The following is a 20,483-nucleotide window of genomic DNA, read 5'->3' on the forward strand; positions in this document are numbered from 1 at the left end:
GCATAATACAAAAACAATTCAATTCATCGGGAGGGACATACTTTCTTTTTTTTTTTTGTAATGTAAGGAATCTGTTTGTGAAGTTCATTATAGCACTTTTCACCATGATGACATGCATACTTCCAGGTGGTAAGACCTCAAGCATTGTCATATGTGAACAAACCACAACTTTGCATGGCAGGTCACAAGGGCGGAATGATTGAGAAAACTGAGTACCGGTAAATGGCATGAATGATGATTTATAACCTTACTCTCTGCACCCATCTTTCCTCCAATAAGCTATACGAACAATTTCAATCTGGCTTCCGTCCCCTCCATAGTACTGAAACTGCCCTCCTCAAAATATGCAATGACCTTCTTCTCTCTGCTGACTCCGGTTCACTCGCCATCCTCCTCCTGCTTGACCTCAGTGCAGCCTTTGACACCATCTCTCACTCCATCCTCCTCGACAGACTCTCCTCCATTGGCATCACCAGCATCCCCCTCTCCTGGTTCCGCTCCTATCTTTCTGACCGCACCCAGTTTATCCAGCTCAAACGTTTTAGATCTCACCCCTTTCCCCTCACTTCAGGTGTTCCTCAGGGTTCTGTCCTTGGCCCATTGCTATTTCTAATCTATCTTCTTCCCGTGGGTAATATCTTCAGGAAACATCACATTCATTTTCATTGCTACGCGGATGACACCCAGCTCTACATCTCTACCAAACCTAATACCGTACTTCCACCATCCTCCCTAACCAACTGCCTGCAGGAATTAAAATCTTGGTTCACCTCAAATTTCCTCAAACTGAATAGCAATAAAACTGAATTCCTCCTTATAGGCACTAAATCCAATCTAAACAAAATAAACAACTTCTCCATTCCCTTCGAAAGCTCTTCCATCTCCCCCTCCCCTCAGGTCAAGAGTCTGGGTGTCATCCTTGATAGCACCCTCTCCTTCACCTCACATATCAACCACATCACTCGTTCTGCATATTATCATCTTCGAAACATCCACCGGCTCCGCTCTTCTCTCACTCCTCAGTCCACTGCTATACTTGTACACACCCTCGTCACCTCGCGACTTGATTACTGTAATTCCCTTCTGTTTGGTCTCCCTCAAAAAACCCTCCATAAGCTTCAGCTGGTCCAAAATTCAGCCGCCCGCATTATCACACTCACGCCATACATAAACCATATTACACCTGTCCTCCAACATCTCCACTGGCTTCCCATTTTACACCGCATTCAATATAAAATCCTGCTACTCACATTCAAATCCATTCATGACCTAGCCCCTCCATACCTATCTGACCTCATCCATATTCCTACGCCTGTCCGCTCTCTTCGTTCCTCCTCCTCTGTCCTCCTCTCTGTCCCCCCTGCTCGCCTCGTCACCATGGGAAATAGAGCCTTCAGTCGCTCTGCTCCCCAGCTATGGAACTCACTCCCCGCTGACCTTCGTAATACAGCCTCATTAACACATTTCAAATCCCGCCTCAAAACACATCTGTTTCGACAAGCCTATTCACTCAGACCATAAAGCCATTGTTTTATTTATTTATTTTGTTGTATTTTTTCTTATCTTATTTGATGTAGTTTTTTAACATTGTACTCGTGATTTTAACTGCTTGTTGTAAGGTGTCCTTGAGTTTCTAGAAAGGCGCCCACAAATAAAATGTATTATTATTATTATTATTATTATTATCATAGTTTCAATGTGCGGACTGAGGTGACTTGCTTTCAAGGAAGGTGCAATGGTGTCTGTAAGTGACATTTCAACAGGTAAGTTATGAATTATGTCATCCACTGGAACAAATCCACCTTTTGGGGAGCATCTGGCAGTGCAAACACAAGTTCTTGTGAACATTTTCAATTCAGTTCAGCGATCGTCACTCCAGTTCTGCCACCCAACCCCTCTCCATATACATTATGAAAAGGTCCATTATATCAATGGTATATGCAGGCATTTGGCAGAAAATCTGTGGTTACAGTCAGAGACAAAATAACATCTTTCAAAGTGTTCTTTCATTTACAAGCCTAAAAGAAGACGCTACCACGAGAACTGTGCTGGTTCCCGGTGATGGATCAGAACACTGCAACTTCCAGAATGTGTTTCTAACTTGTGGAGCTGATTTAACCAACAGTGACATTTTATGCTTGTTCATCTTCCGCATGGGAAACCACTCAGGTTTCTGGAGTGAATCTCGAGAGCCATATTTGAAAAACGTGCGGGAACTTAGCAGATTTACCTTTACTCACAGTGACAGAGAAGGAAGAATATTTACTTGAGTACTTGCATGTTGTGAGTCATTTCCTAAAAAACTGTTTATAATGTGGATGGGACACATTGTTTCATATTGCTCAAATGTGCGGTTTTGAATTTATGACAGTCTAAATTCATAGATATGCTGAATCTGACCTGGCGAGTTACTTGTTTGTTAGGTAACCTGTTTGGTTAGATTTATTTTTCTAATATTTTTTTAAACTTTTGTGGCACTGGCACTGAATGAATGTACGGTCCATTCAGTGTGACTGATAGGGCGAAACATAGCACCTGCGGTGAAGCCTGACAAGTATACAGTACAACTCTCACCTTCTTTGTGAAGCGTGACCTGAGCAGAGGGTAAATGCTTAGACTCTCCCAGGTGGTGTTGGGGCAGCTTCATGAGTTCAGTCAAGTCCCTTGATGCTGAGAGATTAATGAAGCCACACTGGCACTGTGAGTTCTATAGGGATAACAAAACACACACACACACACACAGATTTCACATTCCATAGCGTACGTTATCGTATGACTCCGCATCATGAAAATGCCAGGGGTACATGCAGTACATGGTAGCTTGTGAAGATATTTTGTATAATACAGAAGGCATTGTAGATGCCGGATATTTCTGCAGGTGTTTTGTTCCAGTCTCCGGTCATCGACCTCTGTCAGTCACCCGAAACGGAAGAAAGTGCTTTGACCTTGTTTGCAGAAGGCATAAGTTTGTAAATTTTGCATAGCCCCGATTAGTTTGCTTACAAGGAGGATTAATAAATCAGACACATTTACATTTAAGAGCTTACAGCAGAGGATTTGTAGCCTTAAATGTGTAACCGAGGCAACACCGATTCTGACGGAGTTTTTTTCTGGCTGGGTGTAGCCCCACAAACAAGCTGCAATCAGGCCCAGAGAGGAGGACATTGAGTGACGATATGAGCTCACTTACTGTAGGCGTTGTGGTGCTGCCTCCCCGTGGACGTAAACACGTCATACAATTCTGGAACGAGTGTGGCAAAAAAGAAAGCTGTACCGGATGAAATGAAGATCCGTTGGATGCAGCAGGTGGCGAAACTGGCGATTTTGAAGCTAACATTTTGCAGTGAACGATTCCAGATAGCCTACACGACTGTCAAGTCTGATCTTTAACGTACTTCTCAGAAGCCAGAGTCGGACCGTAATTTTCAACTTTTTTGTTCATTTTAAGGGGCGGCCCGGTAGTCCAGTGGTTAGCGCGTCGGCTTCACAGTGCAGAGGTACCAGGGTTCGATTCCAGCTCCGGCCTCCCTGTGTGGAGTTTGCATGTTCTCCCCGGGCCTGCGTGGGTTTTCTCCGGGTGCTCCGGTTTCCTCCCACATTCCAAAAATATGCATGGCAGGCTGATTGAACACTCCAAATTGTCCCTAGGCGTGAGTGTGAGCGTGGATGGTTGTTTGTCTATGTGTGCCCTGCGATTGGCTGGCAACCGATTCAGGGTGTCCCCCGCCTACTGCCCGGAGACGGCTGGGATGGGCTCCAGCGCCCCCCGCGACCCAAGTGAGGATCAAGCGGTACGGAAGATGAATGAATGAATGAATGTTCATTTTAAGATGTTGGGGTGGCGGACGGGCATTGCTCTCTCCACGCTGCTCTACTAACAAAGTTTGTTGAAGATGTTCAGCACAGCGAGATACTCTTCTGGTCAAATGCGTTTGGTCAGTGCAGCAAAATATACAGGTATAGCGGTGTGAAAATGGAATACTCCCTTGAGTGCTAAAACAAATATTACAATGAAAATATATAATCATAATCAACAACAACAGCAGCAAATATTTACCACCTAATGTTACAGTCGTGAGAATAACGTCTAAAACGCGTCGCTTTACCATTGCAATGGCTGTTTGCTTGGTCTAAATTGTAGCAAAGGACCTTACAATACATAGTATTACTTCACCATTTGATATGAAGATGGTATACAATAGGTCAGTGGTTCTCAAACCTTGTTCAAGGTACAGAACCCAACCAGTTCGTATGCACATTCACAGACACCTTCATTAGTGGATACATTACAAATTCAAGACATAAGAAAAAACATTTATTAAAAACGTAAATACAATCTCAAGATATAAATATATGTTTATTTTAATTGTGCACAAAATGAACCAGTGATGGCCAAGTGGGCGTGTCATAACTAATTGACATGTTCAGTCGGGTGTGTCTTAACTTTAACCTTAACCAGAGGCTCTGTCGAACCCCTGAGACCGATTCACCGAACCCCTAGGGTCCGATTGAATCCAGGTTAAGAACCACTGCTATGGATAGAAGAAAATACACCCTGACCAAGAACAAACAGTTAAAATAAGAGTGACATAAAATTTGTATTGCACCGTGGAATTGCCAAAAGATTCTGGAGGGATTCCAGAATTCACTGATGTAAATTAAGTCCTCAATGTCCATTTTTTTCCCATGAGCTCACCACCATTCTTTCAGGTCCTCCATGGGCCACAAGTCTGTTTTCTAATAAACTGGTTTTGAAATTTTTGCCAGATCCAATGAACTGTATTTGTTCAATGAGTTGAAATGATTGCAATGGAAGGGTTGTTTACACAGAGTTGTGGTAAGACTTTTGTATGGTACGAACCTGCATCACATACATTCAGTAACATTCAAAACTCACTGCAACTAACATACACCAAGGTTGATTGCAATTTTCCAAGAATGGGTAATGATAATACCGTATAATGGTGAGCTCAGCTGCTTAAATTTTTCTGGTTAACTTATATAGAAAGCAAAATTACAAAAATATTCGAAACAGTTCCTTGTACAGTATCTTGCAGTGTAGTTCTACTGTACAGTAAATTGACTTTCTTATATCTCCTGGCCAACTTCGGGCACAGGCCACAAATAAAGCCGTTACTTTTACAATACTGGGCTCTTTTCACAACTTCCTGTATTGCTTTTCTTTTCATTATTTTTTGGATGTGAGGGAGACACCACACCCCAAAAAATAAATAAATGAATAAAGCCAACTGCTGCACTTGATTTTATTTTAGTTGAATAAAGTCTGTTACATTTCAGTCAAAATAGCCTACATAGTAAGCAAAGCAAAATTTACTTTTGTCTCCGTGAAAGGAACACCACCACAGGGTAGCATCCAAATATTTGTGAAGACACTTTGAAATGTCAGTCTGTGAAGTATTTAGGCTCCAATTCAAATGTATGGGTTTGGAGCCCATCATTACTTCACTTCCTTGCAGGTTTCAAATTAGGACAATATTGCTTTTGTGTTCTTGACAAGAACAAAGTTGTCTGCACTGACGGACCTCCGCAAACAGCATTTGCTCACGTTCTTGTACTGGTCCTCACACAGCCTGGAGATGGCCTGAAGAAAACATTGCAAGCTTGTCAGTAATGCACAACAGGGAAATGTGGCGAAGTGCTTCTGACTACTCACCTCCAACTTTTGGGCTCGCTTGTTGCTGAGCGGCTCCAGAAGGGAGCCAACCTTATTGTCATCAGCGAGTGAGCGCAAGTCAAAGTAGTATTTGGCGTAGACGCTGGACGGGACGTTAATGTTGAACTGGAGCAACTCAAGGAAGTGACGCTCCATCTCATTCCTGAAAGGTCAGAAAGGATTATCAGAGATTGTGCCAGATTATTTGGGTCAAATTTCCTTTAAAAACATGGGTTGTTCCATTAAACAATAATTATTCACAGTTTGAATATGTAAGAACAATAAAACAAACTGATATTATGTTTGACGTAACGTAATTTCATAAAGGTTTAGGGCTCTATTTTCGTGCCCAGCAAAGGACTAGCGCAAAGCACGGTCTAACTGTACACATTGGTGGAAGTGCCTTTCTTTTGGTATTTTCCACAGCCAGGCGCAAATACCAACAAACGCGTTACCCCGTTGTGGGAGTAAACACAGCCAACGAGCTTTCCGATCAATGGAAGCGGCTCCTCTCAATCCCTTCAAATTCAATGCGCAAGAGGTGCACGGTCTTTGGCATGACGAAAGCAGAAACTGACTCGCTGGAGACCATGCAGAAGCTCACAAAGTACGTTTATAAGGAACTGCATGCAGACTTCCACAGGGGATGATATAAAGTTTGCCTGGGCTATCACACGCTGTGAAGAGGGCACTTGCCACCCAACGCACATTGTATACAAAACTAGAGACCAAAGAGTCGAGCTAAGTTTGAAGAGTTTCATGAAAACAATAATGCAAATCTAAAATGCCAGAATGTTCAATGGCACCTTAACAGTACTTATCAGTTACAAGCAAGACTCACATGTCCTCCACAGTGATGTCTTTCAGGATCTGGCAGTAGTCCACATTCCATACTGCCTGGTCGTCCCAGACTTTAGAGGCCAGCAGGATGGCACCTAAAACAATGCGCTTCCAGTTGGAAGGACAGATGTCCATCTCTGCATAAGTTAGAAGCCTCTCCAAGTACACCTGTGAGAGAACCAACCTTTACCTCATTCAGAGCTAAAGATATCCTTAGGAGGGACACATCCATGCTGAAAGAAAGCATCTTATTCACCCAACAGCAATTCTTCCGCAGAATGGATCAATCTCATCAAGTCTTCTCTCAAGTAATAATGATCAATTAAGTCTGGTTTCTTAAATGAATGGACTGGTGTTCCACAAGGCAATGTACTTAGTCCTGTTCTGTTTAGTATGTACTTCAATCAGTTTGTGTGCAGCATTAGCAATGTTACATTGTATGATATTATTGGAATATTGGCATTGTTAGAATATTGGCATTGTTGGAATATTGGCATTGTTGTCATAGTAAATCTGCAGAGGAGGCAGAGAACAATTGGATTAGATTGAGATTGTATTGGATTCAACTTTATTGTCAAATGTGATAATAAAATGATGGATATAATTTTTTGGCTGAAAAAATGCTGGTTATGGTAATAAAATAGTTTGTAAGTTGTTTACCAAAGGCCAAAGAAAAAACACAAGCACTCAAAAGTAAGTATTCCCACATTTCTGTGTTATCCTCAAGGATAGCAGACCGATTAACTAACTGCGTGTTGAATCAAAATAAAACATTTGCTTCAACCTTTTGAACGACTGTCAACTTTTCTGACAATTTTTTGATGCGACAGACTAAAAACTGAAATTAAAACGTTTTTATTATCTGATTCAATGATTCATCGAGAAAATAATCGACAGATTAATCGATTATTGAAATATTATAATTATTAGCTGCAGCCCTAGATGAGAGTCATAAATGTCTTGCACCATAATTAAAGAGCTTTAAAAAAACAGCTGTCGTGAATTGATGCTATACTATGTCAATGAAATTTACATGACTTATCTTAGTCAAGGGGTTCATGCAATGTTGTGAACTCACCAGTGTCACAATGGCGCACTCGGCGGTAAGCTGTGCAGAGCTGAACAGCGTGCGTATGAAGCGGTAAATGAGCCTGTTCTCGGGGTTCACTGCAGAGTAGTCATCGGCAACTTTCTCACGCTAGGGAGGCAGCAACGGCATCCGTCAGTCATGAGCCAAAACAGGCCAGTAAAAATCGAAATGCTTTGATCTCACCGACAGTGGGTGCTTCTGCTCATCAAATATGTCCAGCGAGCGACTGGAATCTCTGCAGTGGAGGAGAGAATGTGAAATTAAATGTACACTTTGTGTGAGATATATATTTTTTGTGCATTTACAGGTTTTCACAATGTCAAATTAAGTTGACCCAGAAAGATTATCTTGGATATTAAGTCCATTCTGAAATTTCACCTGACAGCTCAATGTCACAAACTTTTTTTGAGAAGTGTAAATTCATTGAAGCTGCTATCTGAAAGATGCTGCCATTAAGACCCACACCTAATAAACAAGCTAAGCACCATTACCTGTTTTTTATGTGATAGTAAATAGCCAAGGCCACACTGAAACAGAAAATGAAGGATATCAGTTTTGAAATGTGCGTCACTGTTTGGAACGGATTCATTTATCTCTGTATATCTTTTGTAACCAAGTCTACCTGCTGTATGCCTGACAGTTAATCGAGATGCAGCACAGTTCCAACAGTTTTGGGAATCCTGATGCAGAAGTTTGCCGCTCAACTCTAGATTCTTGGAGCTAAAGTACATTTCCCATACTTGCCAGAGTGCAAAGCAAAGCTGGTGTACCATTTGATGGTGTCCTTGAGGTTGGGGTGGCTGACCGTGCTGTCATCTAGGAAGATTGTAGAGCAGGAGCTGTACTTCCTCATCAGAAGGCCAGGGGACATCTGGTGGAAATGTGAATGTTTAGCCTAAGAGTAAGAAAACTGATGTGGTTACCAGCTGATCTTAGCTTTACAGTGATACCTCCATTTCTAAATCTTCAATTAATCTGGAATACATGTCTTTAGAAAAGGGAGGACGCAAACGCACCCCAAATGATTATTCAAAGTCAACAAACATACTCTAGACCCGAGCCAATGCTGACCAGAACCTGTAGCCGTGATGTGAGCATTATGATAGGTCAGCCACTGTTCCACATTGCTGCATAATAGATATCGGTTTCACAACAGATTAGTAAAATTAATTGAGTGCAGAATATTAAGGGATTTGTCCAATCCCTCATTTGTAACCCTATTGATGGAAAATGAGCACAGGGATTTCAGCAGATAATTGTAATGAGGCTTGTGAATTTGGCACATCTATATCTCCGTTTCACATATTTTTATATGGCTTGCATTTACTTGAAGGATTTTAAGTTTTGGTGTTTTGCTGTTGTTTCAAAGCAACACACATTTACCAGTGGAAACAACGGTCATAAAAAGATTTCTTTACACATGAGTACACACGCATTATCCTAGAACTATACTGGAGAACACAAATGACGACAATAGCATTCTGTCTCTATGTTCATGATGTTTATTTTATAACTACTGGATGCTTTTCAACCCTAAACTGCCAAAGAGACTAAAAATTAGAGTTGAGCTGTGGCTACAATCTGATATATTTACCTGTACAAGTTGACTAATATGCACAGCGCTGTATTTTTACCTATATTTTATAATGCACATCAATATTTGAGCTATGAATGAATGAGAAAATTACCATTGTATGAAAGACTCACATTGTTTATGTTGTTGCTTTTCCTTTTTTCTCGCACTAAATTAAAAGGCGAGAGAAAAACATTTAGGTGACTTTCAGGTGGGTAATGACGACAGATGGTGACAGAGAAAGGCTCACCATCTGTCTGAGATTTGTTAAGGAACAGGGTTGTGGTTCTAGGGTGATCCGATGGGTTGCCCTCTTGGGCCAGCTCTAAAAGAGAGGAAGGGTTACCCAAATATATGTCTACCTAAATGTTGCTGTACTGTGCAAAGGAATGTGCTCTCCTCTCACCATCTGGGAGCTCTCTGTCACTGATGTGTTGCAGGCAGGTCCCAGTTTCCTCACTCACATCTGCGGTGATAGGACAGTCCTCAAGGTCCAGCTCTCTCCTGAGACGCTTGGGACTCTCTCTTGGAGAGATGCAGCAGGACACCGACCCGCCCATTGCTTAATTTTCCATGCAACTGACTAGAAATATGGGCTGCATCATCTAAGTCAATTTCTTCATTCAAGAGGCCTCAGCTATTATCCTTTTAAGTTAGGGTAGGTTTAAGTATGTAAAGCCGGCGTGCAATCCTCCTGAACGAAATGTGTCTTAGTTTCTGAGAACAAGGATGTTGACTCAGAGTGTTTGACAAATATGCAAACAAACCAGACATGTCGTGAAAAGCTGACATGTTCAGGGCGTGTGCGTACCAATGTAAGCACGGTTGCATTCTTGGATCCCTTCAAACATGGGTGGGAAATCTTTAATCGTGTAAAACATATTCGTATCCGGTCATTTTACGAAACAGAGATTCGAAATCCAAAATCAGGGCTTTCTCATCGGAAGGCTTCCGCATCCCATTCCAATCCACGACTTCACTACATACTACGATGACTCGGCCTTAATTAAGAGTCGGTGTAGTGTAGATGCATCGAAAAGAACTTACACTTAGGTGAAATCCAACAAATAAGTGCAGTATATATTTTTTCAAACAATATCCGACGTTCTGTACATACTGCGAGACCAGACCGCTGTTGTCCAAGAGCACTTCCGAACGTCATATCCCGGTGATTCTTTTTCAAAATAAAGAGCATTCATGATTTTAGTGAAAATAATTGAATTGAATTGTGCTGTATTATATACAATGTAAATTGGTACAATATCTGTTAATGTATTAGGTATTTTCATCTACATTTCCTCGGTTTTATCATCGGACAAGAATTTGGTTTCCAAAGACAATAACGATCGACAATGGAAAATATCACAATGTAATTTTGTGCTAATTAAGGCAGTGAGTATGATTCAAACAAGTATTGATTTCTAAATTGATGAGAGGCGACAATGGGCGTGATTTTTATGAATAAATGTGATCATATAGTTTAGTTTTACAAATGTGTGAGTGAATACAGAAACGTATCCCGTAATCTAGTGTCACCAGATGAGGGCAGTAGCATTGCAAGAGGAGCGATGATTTACCTTCAGCGGAAGTGGAAAATGTGGAAGCGAAGAGAGAAAATTGTTTGTTGTTTATAGTGGAGCGTTAAATGGTTCGATTGCGTTATGGCTCTGGTTCCGTATGTAGAAAATGTGGTACCTGCCCTTTCCAAACTTCAGAATTCATCGGCGCGTTTTCATTTTGCCAGCCATGAAATCGTCATAGCTCAGGATTGGAGGACGCTTGGTGTGGCAGCGGTTGTGTGGGACGCGGTCGGTAAACTTAAGCATTGAGCAGAATTGCCCTTCAACAATGTGCATGAATTGACGATGACACGTGTTTGCAGGCTGTTGTCTTGTGTATGTACTTGGAGCTGGGCCATGTCGATCTCAAGGGGAAGGTGTCCATTGAGCTGGGGGCGGGCACTGGATTGGTGGGCATCGTTGCAGCCCTACTGGGTAACTTTAACTGATGGTGTTACTGGTGATGCCTTTGCAGTTTTAACACTTAAAAATCGAATGTGACTTTGTTGACTTCTAAGGTGCCAAAGTGACCATCACTGATAGGAGGTGTGCTCTGGACTTCCTTTCTAACAATGTGAAATACAACCTGCCCTCTGACCTCTGGGAATCTGTGGCGGTTTCTGAGCTGTCATGGGGCGAGGGACTTGACCACTTCCCAGCTGGAGGCTTTGATCTAGTCTTGGGAGCAGACATCGTTTACCTGGAGGACACATTTGTGCCACTGATACAGACACTTCAGCACTTGTGTGCGGATGCCACCGTGGTGCTACTGGCATGCAGGATACGCTATGAACGAGATACCAATTTTTTGACAATGTTGAGGGAGCAGTTTACTGTCGAGGAGATTTACTATGACAAAAATAGGGACATCCATATTTACAAAGCTGGGAAACAACTGCCCAGGAGGGATTTGTGATTTCTTTCTAAAGACACCCCATTTAAATAAATGTATTGTTTGGAAATCCAAGCTTCTCAGAAACACTTTTACTACCAAAATGTAACAGCTCTAACAATGTATTTTACAAGTTGGTGCGGACATTAAGAAAATAAACGAAAAGCCACGTGAAATATAACAAAGTCTTATTATACACCATACCTAAAAAGAAAATAAGATAGCCCATCATGATCAAGATTTCTTTGGGTTGGGTGCACTTTACAATCCCTTTCCAGAATATTTGACCAACAGTCAAATGCGATGTGCAACACACTTGATCAAATTGATGACATGATCTTTAAGAAGCAAAAATGACATCCCAAACATTTTGTGGACAATTACTGTTTACATTGATGCAGGGCATCATGCTTGAAATGTTGAATACAAGGTCTCAAAAAATATATGCTTCAAATCCAAACCATTTATTACCAGTTTTCCCCCTCTAAGTAGGCCAGATGATTAACCAGCACATTTTCAAAAAGAACATGTAATGTGTGCTTAATTCTGTGTGTGAGAAGAGGTAATAATTGTGGAAGAACAGCTCATGGTGGCTGCTGCTTCTTCTTCTTGACAGTCGGCATTCACATAATGCACTGAGCAAAGGAAATTTCCTGGCCAAGAAGAACATTGCTTCGTTGGATATAATTTCCCTATGCACCCAACTTAACACATTCTGATTTTATTCCTCTCTCCCAAGCGCAAAGGTTCACAAAGGAGGTCTGTTTTTTACAAGACGCGTGACACTCAAGATGGCTGTGATAACAAAGCTGCAGAGGGTCCTGGAAAAATCCTTCCAGGCATGCATGAAGGCAGTGCAGAGAAGGCCAGGAAAGTGTGTACTTGACTGAATGGCTTCAACGGAGGAAACTTGTCATTTGGATTTGAAACAACATTTGGAACACCAGGGCTAAGACTTTTTAGACAGATCTTGAAGATCTGGATTGTTTCAGCAAGGAAAAGTGCATATTGTACACAACCTCATCTTACTAATTTGAAGTTCTCAAATTTCTTTATAACACAGAGAAGTTAAAACACATCATCACAGGCTGTCTGTGATGATGTATCTATTGCATAAGCTGTAAGCAGGGCTCATTATTTTTGTTTTTTTATTTTAAGAAAATAATGTCAGAAATAATTTGAATAAAAGCCACAATACAAAAATCATTTGATACTACTTGGATCACACACACACACCTTGTGTCAATTATTCATTCTCTACATTCCCCCCCACCCCATCTCTTCCTATTCAAGGTCTAAAAAAAGACCATGTTTATTGCAAACACACATGTGGAACTCCTGTTTGTCTTTAAAAAAAGTGCAGATCCATAGATTACAACAACCCAAAAACAAAAAAAATGACCCTGCATTAATAAGGTTAGAGACAAAATGCCAATAAAAAATAAAAAATGGAAAATTCGAGATCGCTAGTGTTTTGTGCTGCATAAAACACTAAAATCCAAACGCTGAGCATTTTTGTTCACGTAGCAAAGCAAAGTGTGCCAACAAAGAGGGCGATCCCCCAGAAGGAGATCAGAAGAACAGCTAAAATGAAATCCACAATGCAAATTCAGGTACACCTTCGAACCACTATGAAACCACACAGTTTGTTAATGATGTGAGGTATCCAAGTGAGGCACCGCCGGGAAGCTTGGGGGGTTACTGTTCCATCATTCGTGCCAATGCCATCTTGCAGCTCCATCTCCCGTTCAAGACTCAGTGACAGAATCTATTCCTTTGGTCACTTCATTTATGGGCGCCCCTCCCAGGACAAATCCACCATGACGATATCAAGGAAACAGACTGCTAACTTAGTACTGCCAGTTAACTTTGCCTACTGGGCCACATAATTTTCTTGCTATTTTGTGTGTGTGTGTGTGTGTGTTTTTTTTTTTAAAGAAAGCAAAACAATTAGAAAAGGTAGAGTGGCATCCATATGCATGGCTCTTTGCTGAGTCTCTGTACATGGGCGGGCCCACGCCGGCCGAATAATGATGAGCCTACTCAGATTTATGGCAGTACAAGTCTTTGAGGGCTTTAAGTTCCTCAATGAGGGTTTTGTTCTGGTTCTCCAGCACGGCGACCCGATTCTCCAAACACTTAACATACTCCTTTTTCTTCCTGCGACACTCACGGGCAGCCTCCCTGAATGAGAGGACCAACGGTCTTGAAAACTGTCTCAGATTGTGAGATTGTTGTCGTGCAGGATTCTCAGCAACATACCTGTTTTTCATAAGGCGCACCTCTCTTTTGCGCGTGACTTCCTCTGTTCCCGTCCCTGTACCTAATGCGGGCGAGGTCGCCATGACACTGGATGGGGTTGTGCGGATCTGATAGGCTTGAACATCTCCCGATGCGGCTGAAGGGTTGGAGGTAAATGGTAACAAAGAGAAGTGCCAGAGGAACCTTGTTTGCCATCTATTCTCACCTTGTACAACCACCTGGTTGCTGGGCAACAGGATCTGCTGACCATCACTGGTCTGGGCGTATTGCAGGATGGTGGCACCTGGTTGGCCTGTGGCGGCATTGGCCATAGTGAGTGCTTGCAGGCCCTGAATGCCATCTGTCCCATTATTGGCCAACTGGATGGCCCCTCCCTGTGTGATGGCGACTGCAGAGGGGAGATAATTGTGACACGTCGCCCTTAACATTTCTTCAAAACCCACATCTGCAGGCTGGCAGTGGACAATGAACATACTGTATTGGCCGCTGCTTGTTTGGTAAATGGGTGTGGGCATGGTGACGGTGGTGATGGCCGGGGCAGAGTCGTCTTCTGACTTTTCTTCCTCAATGCAAGGAACTGCTGGAGCGTCTGAAGATAAGTCGTTTAGGATTTTCCTGAAAAGAAAAACAGACATATGTTACTGCCACATTCCTCCCCTGACCCCCAATATTGAGATTTAATATGTACCGGTAAGTATTTGTTCAAGGTGCTCTTCTCAATTATTTTTAAACAAACAAGGAATAATTTATTCTGTATTACAATCAACTTAGTGTGTTTTGGGTTTATAAATTAGGTTTATGATAAAATAAAGGTAAAGGAATCTTTTTTTTTCTGATCCGTCCATCCTCACAAGGGTCGCGGGGTGTGCTGGAGCCTATCCCAGGTTTCTTCGGGCAATAGGCGGGGGACACCCTGAGCTGGTTGCCAGCCAATCGCAGGGCACACAGAGACAAACAAACCATTGGGACAATTTAGAGAGTTCAATTCTTCTGACATGCATGTTTTTGGAACGTAGGAGGAAACCAAAGTACCCCGGAGAAAACCCGTGCAGGCACGGAAAGAACAAGCAAAGTCCACACAGGAAGGCCGTAGCTGCAATCGAACCCTGCACCTCTGCACTGTGAAGCCGACGCGCTAACCACTCGACCACCGGGAGGTAAAGGAACCACCTAGTAATATGAAAGAGTTCATTTATCTACTTCAATTAGTCAATTTTCTAAACAATTGACTTGGAGTCTTTATCTACACCACCTTCACAAAATTCTAGCAAACAAGTACCGTATGCTGAAAACAGAATTCATTAAATTAGATTACAACAATAATCCAAACAAAACTGCGACTTTATCTGTCTCTTCAACCTTCATGAAAAAAATAGATATTTTGTGGACTTCACTTCTTCACCAGTGATCATATTTAGACAAGATATAAATAGATAATGAAAATATACATATATCTATTTAAAATAATGCCTACCTACCAGGGTATTAAGGTTTTGGAATTTTTATTACAGATACAGGTCACTTTGATGGTGTCTTGAGCTGTGTTTTTTTTTAAAAATGGAGTTACAGTAGTTTTAATTTGTTTTTTTTGTTTGTTTTTTTAATTGTTGTTTTAGTGCCACCAAGAATAGGAAAAAATAATGGATTAATTGTGCACGTTCAAAAAAACACCATGGTTAAGTATTGTGTATTATAAATAAAAAACCCCAAAATATCCATCGATCCACAAATCAAATACAGGTCCCATATAACAGTCTAAAGATACTGAATTTCAAAGTGCAGTGTGGAATACAACTTCAAAAGTTAGTCTTTTTTGCTCAATTATCAGCTTCTGAAGTATATTTGAATTCCTGTTGAGAAATACTAAACCTGGTTGTACAGCGTAGTGCACTATTTTTTATATACGGCAGATATTTTTGTCAGATGTGAACCAAAAACAGGAAAGCACTTCTTACCTTGCAGTGCATATGAGTATGGCAAAAATCAGTGGAGCCCGTCTTGAAGCCAAGTCAAACATAAAACACATCAGCGGGGAGTGACATTACCTGAAGACGATTTTTTTCTTTCCTGGCTACTGCGACTACAGGACTATGACTCCCATATGACTGCTTGAACGTTCTCTTTCCAGCTAATAGCGAAATAAATACGTTTAAAATCAACCCCAAAGGATCATGTATTAAATGAATTGCCAAAGATGAAAATGAAGGACATTTTCGCTGTAATCATAGTATGTGCGTAGTACATTATGTCGTACATAGTACGATTTGTAAACGTAAAATGTAGTTTAAGTTAGTTTTTGTTTAAATGCATTTTACTTTTAATTATTTTTTTAACGAAAATGTTAACAAAATAGAAGGGTTAGCAAGGTTCTTGGAAAAATAACAAGAAACATCACACCTGTACGAAGGTCTTCTGGACAGGATCTCTCTCCTCTTCTGAGAATCTGTGACACTGTCAACAGACTCCTGAGAGTCCTCACTCTCGGCAACTGTTGAAATCTTTGCAGGAACACAACAAATTCTCCTTACATTTCAACTGTTTATTGTGTTTCGGTGAGATAAGCACCGTATTGCGTGCAGACCTGAACTGCTTGGACCTGAGGGGGCTGGATAACAGAGGGCTGGGCCGCTTGGATCACCCCGTGCACTTGGACGGTTTGGCCGTTGGGCAGCTGCACCAAGGCCACTGTGGGACTGCTGGATGACACCTGGCTCGACGCTATGGAGGCCTACGACCAGGACAAACCACCCAGTGAGACACTTTATGCTCAATAGCAGATTAGACATTTTCAAGTATAGGTTGTGATATGATGACATTACCTGGGACAGGCCAATCTCGGACTCTTGTTTCACACCCGTTTCACCACTTTGCTGTGTATCGGCACAGGCTTCCATTGTCATTTAAAATCTGCACAGTGAAAGAAAAATCTTTGAATATTTGTGCATTAGCATTAAATCAAAGTGTTAATGTGCATAGCTGACATTCAGCTGAGATGCTTTACCTCAGCAACTTCTAAGAAAAGGGTCGCTAATGTAGTGATGATCTCATGAGTAGCCCGCGGACCTGTTCTAATATAGTTTACCATTGAGGAGGCATTGTGATTTTTGGAATATTGTAAATGTGATCATTTTAAAGTGTAAGCAGAGATTTATAAAAGAAAAAAAAGTGGTGCACAGGGATATTTATCTGTTTCTTAAAGGGCAAGTCAAGTCAAACATGTCCTATCCGCCCCCACTATTCGAAACATGGCATTTTCTGATTAATACTGTTTTCGTGTAATATGAATTAAGCAGCAACATGCACCTGTATTTATCTCCACGAACGCAATATTAATCAGAATGTGATGTTAAGACTGGGGAGGGGCACACGGAACAAATTGCAAAGACGATTTTTTTTGTTGACTTCCCCTATAATGACTGTGAGAAATCATTAAAATGATCAGTGTTTTCACTTAAATGTTAAATCATTAATTTGTAACAATAACGCCATGAAAAGGTATTTGAGCACATTTGGTATTACAGAAGCGTTTTATCAAACTGATAGCTCTTAGCGTGAATTAGTTCTAAAAAAAAAGGAGCTCTTAGTTTGAAACAGGTTGGTGACCCCTTTTGAAAGGGAGGGTGTGGCTTTCTTAACACGTTTGATCAAAGTAAAAAGCGCAAAAATTAAACAGTCGTCGTGAGCCGGACAAGCACTTCAATCGTTGTTTTGATTGATCTAATTTCTTGCCTGGTTTAGTTCTACGCAGAAAAGCTGCAAGTAGCTTGTCGCTGGCCACCGTGACCAACATTGCTTGGTTAGCATGCTAACAAGCTAATAGGAATGTTTACACTTTAATTCCGCCTTAAAGAAGAGAGTTTAGTTTCCTCCGCATTCCTCCTATGAGTCGGTCGTGCTCTGATTAAACTGCGTCTCGGTTGATTCATCAAATGTGCTTTAATGTCATTTCGACTGCAAGTTGCAGCCAATAAGGATTTGCGAGGGAAAATTTTATAACTGTACCACAGTTTATTTGCTTCGTGTTTATTTCAAACAATGTATTTGCTAAAATGTATCAAACTGCTTCTGTGACTTAGTCCAGCGGCGTTAGGAATTTTGTCTCTTCTTTTTTTTAATGTAACCCAGTGTCCATCTAAATCTGATTTTTTTCCGAACATTGCAGCCACTGACTCATTTTAGTGAGCCTCTGCAACGCCGCCGCCATGATTTCTTTGTTGGCGTTGTGCGGCTACAACCCGCAAATAAACGTTGCGGGCAGCCATCTAACTGTCTAGCAAAGATCGGATGCGTATCCTCTTACCAACACAGACTCGCTTCGTCACTCCCGGGTCTACGGAGCTCCACTTTTATTCAGACCGACACGTAAGAGAACGCGTCAGGCTACACCTCCGTCGCGTCACCGAGAACAACAACACCGAGAGGAGGACGAGGGCTACGACGACAGTGAGAATCGGCAAGGAACAAGCGGATGTCCGGAAAGGGCCGAAGAATGCCGAGTAGCCGAGAACCCGCGAGTATGGCCGAAATTTTCTTCCTCTTCTATTAAAGATGTTGGCATTCTAGCATTTGTTTGCGGCAGCGTCACCCGTGGTTCCGACACGCGTCTTGTAAACACTTTTTTTAATCCTATCTTGAAACCCTAACCCATGTTAAAAAGCCAACTATGACAAAATGTATAGGGGCAGCCTGTGTGAGCTTCCCTAAAGCGATGGCCCGAAATCCCAGCCGGTTGCCCTTTCCACAAACAGTATTCCGTGCTGTAGATGAACCCCGTGCCCCTGTGACAAATGTCCGGGGCCACATCACATCTCTTTCCCTCCTTAAAAAGTATATTACAGTAAATGAATTTGTAAACCAACATCGTTGAAGTCGTAAGACTACTTAAAGGATTATTTTTTTAACTGGACCAAATGGTTCAAACAAAATGTATTGCTCATAAAGGTTAAGTAAAAATGGCAGCGACGTTTGAAAACAGTTTCTATGCAAATACATAGGGACTGAAGAACAACATTTTAAACTTGAACCTTATATAGTTTTATTCTTTTGGAAACCACTAGAGGGAGCCCGTGTACCACGTGTGGTACCAGACTATAAGTACTACAATTACCACTCGACAGAGTTTCCAGTTGTGTTCTTGTTAAATAACAATTTTGTCTGTTACTGACTTTTACTCCTTCGTAAGCAGCCATAGAAGGGGACATTCCTACATGTAGCAGTCTGTATGGCAGCGCCGGATATGTTGGCTCATGTAAGTTGAGCCAGCCATATATTTAGAATACATATTCGATTCCATTCAGATGTCAAAGGACACCACTTGCTTCTGCTAATGGGATGTTATTTTATTGCCATTTAATGTAGTTACTGACCACATTTAAAAAAATGTCCATTCAGGTTTAACAGAAACAGGTCAAATTTATTTACTCCAGCACATTCCTTTTTGTCCATATTTGGCCAGAGGAAAAAAAAGGAAATAATGACAAATGTACACAATTATATCATGTAATTTTATGTTCTGTTGGGCATGGAAACAGTGAAGTCGTATTTAGCGACAGCAATCTGCAATTGAAGGTTCCGGGATGAGTGCTACAGAAAAACGATAGGCATGTAATAATAAAATAAAAGCTATTTAAGAAATGTCGCTGCAAACTGCCAAGGGGAATGTTGTATCTTGGAAGGATTGTGCTGTATACACTTTTTTTTTAATGTTACAATGCACTGAAATGTTAACTTTTTCCAAGGCAAAGTACTATCATGACAACTGCACACATCGTTGCCATGTCATTTACGAAGTTCTGTTTCAACCAAATAGTTCATAACAACAAACATTCTTCAGGTTTTTACATGATTGCAAAACTTTTGAATGACAAAAATAATTTGAAAATGCTGTATTGAAATTAAAGCCATAAATGTCAGTTATTTGGGTGGCAGCAATATGTACACAGAAGGAATTTCTATCCTAAGAGTATAAAGGAGACTATTAATTGGATGACTTTTCTCTTTGGATAATTAAAAGCTGGAATAAGTGTTGTTAACAATGTTGACATGGGGGTTGCATCCAGCACGCTGGCTGACAAGGAATTCCAAATGAACAGCAAACATGTTGTTCTCGTTCTTGCAAATTTCCCCATTTCCCATAGTTGTCAAGCCCCCGTGAGCACTCGTTTGCAGCAATGTGTCTTGTCATCCACATGATGGTATCAGAATTCTTTCCATTTCTTTCTCCGTCCTGGTCAGCAGTCACCTGCCTTCTGTTTTTGCAACTATCACATTTCTCTCGCCTGAGCTGGACTGGTTGAAACAGGTGAGACGAGTGACTATATTCTTTGCTTTCTAATGGACGGTCCAGTGGATTTCAGCCATGTGGTGCTTATTATGTACTATTTACAGCTCTTGCATTTGCAATACACTTGCCTCTCCCTGGTCATCAACCCAGGCCATAAAATGTTCTCATTATCTCTGTCATTCGGCATGTGGGGGATGCCGCAGCAAAGTGGGTTCTAAGCTATGGCAGCTGGTCAAAATCCTGCGGGGAAAATGAGACTTCAAAGCAATTTATGACCATCATCTCTATGTGCGAGGTCAACACAGCAGCT

The 20,483-nt window shown here is 41.4% G+C and overlaps 3 protein-coding genes across 7 annotated transcripts; 1 reads left to right on the forward strand and 2 right to left on the reverse strand.

The window, feature by feature from the left end:
• Positions 1–5,250: 5,250 nt before the first annotated feature.
• On the reverse strand, positions 5,251–10,350 carry LOC127595838 (cyclin-Y-like protein 1). Of its 4 annotated transcripts, none has more exons than XM_052057747.1 (10): positions 9,584–10,350; positions 9,428–9,502; positions 9,312–9,346; positions 8,375–8,475; positions 8,096–8,131; positions 7,788–7,839; positions 7,593–7,712; positions 6,516–6,682; positions 5,675–5,837; positions 5,251–5,602 (listed from the first exon to the last, which is right to left on the reverse strand). In XM_052057747.1, the coding sequence occupies exons 1-10, from the start codon at positions 9,735–9,737 to the stop codon at positions 5,486–5,488; spliced, it is 1,020 nt and encodes a 339-aa protein (XP_051913707.1). In that variant the 5' UTR covers positions 9,738–10,350; the 3' UTR covers positions 5,251–5,485. The 4 variants fall into 4 exon arrangements, with proteins under 4 accessions (XP_051913707.1, XP_051913706.1, XP_051913709.1 ...); XM_052057746.1 differs by having other exon boundaries at positions 8,375–8,499; XM_052057749.1 differs by lacking the exon at positions 9,584–10,350 and adding an exon at positions 8,227–8,284.
• A 368-nt stretch (positions 10,351–10,718) lies between these two features.
• Positions 10,719–12,782, forward strand: mettl21a (methyltransferase 21A, HSPA lysine). Its single transcript, XM_052057767.1, has 3 exons — positions 10,719–10,985; positions 11,060–11,171; positions 11,255–12,782. The coding sequence occupies exons 1-3, from the start codon at positions 10,839–10,841 to the stop codon at positions 11,650–11,652; spliced, it is 657 nt and encodes a 218-aa protein (XP_051913727.1). The 5' UTR covers positions 10,719–10,838; the 3' UTR covers positions 11,653–12,782.
• A 765-nt stretch (positions 12,783–13,547) lies between these two features.
• On the reverse strand, positions 13,548–18,358 carry LOC127595839 (cyclic AMP-responsive element-binding protein 1-like). Of its 2 annotated transcripts, XM_052057752.1 has the most exons (8): positions 18,191–18,358; positions 16,710–16,797; positions 16,472–16,618; positions 16,288–16,388; positions 14,366–14,505; positions 14,096–14,278; positions 13,891–14,026; positions 13,548–13,812 (listed from the first exon to the last, which is right to left on the reverse strand). In XM_052057752.1, exons 2-8 carry the CDS (start codon positions 16,788–16,790, stop codon positions 13,668–13,670), a joined length of 933 nt encoding a protein of 310 aa, XP_051913712.1. In that variant the 5' UTR covers positions 16,791–16,797; positions 18,191–18,358; the 3' UTR covers positions 13,548–13,667. The 2 variants fall into 2 exon arrangements, with proteins under 2 accessions (XP_051913712.1, XP_051913711.1); XM_052057751.1 differs by having other exon boundaries at positions 13,891–14,278.
• Between the last annotated feature and the right edge of the window lie 2,125 nt (positions 18,359–20,483).

The sequence above is a fragment of the Hippocampus zosterae genome, chromosome 2 (genome assembly GCF_025434085.1).
Source record: "Hippocampus zosterae strain Florida chromosome 2, ASM2543408v3, whole genome shotgun sequence".
In the NCBI taxonomy this organism is placed as follows: domain Eukaryota; kingdom Metazoa; phylum Chordata; class Actinopteri; order Syngnathiformes; family Syngnathidae; genus Hippocampus; species Hippocampus zosterae.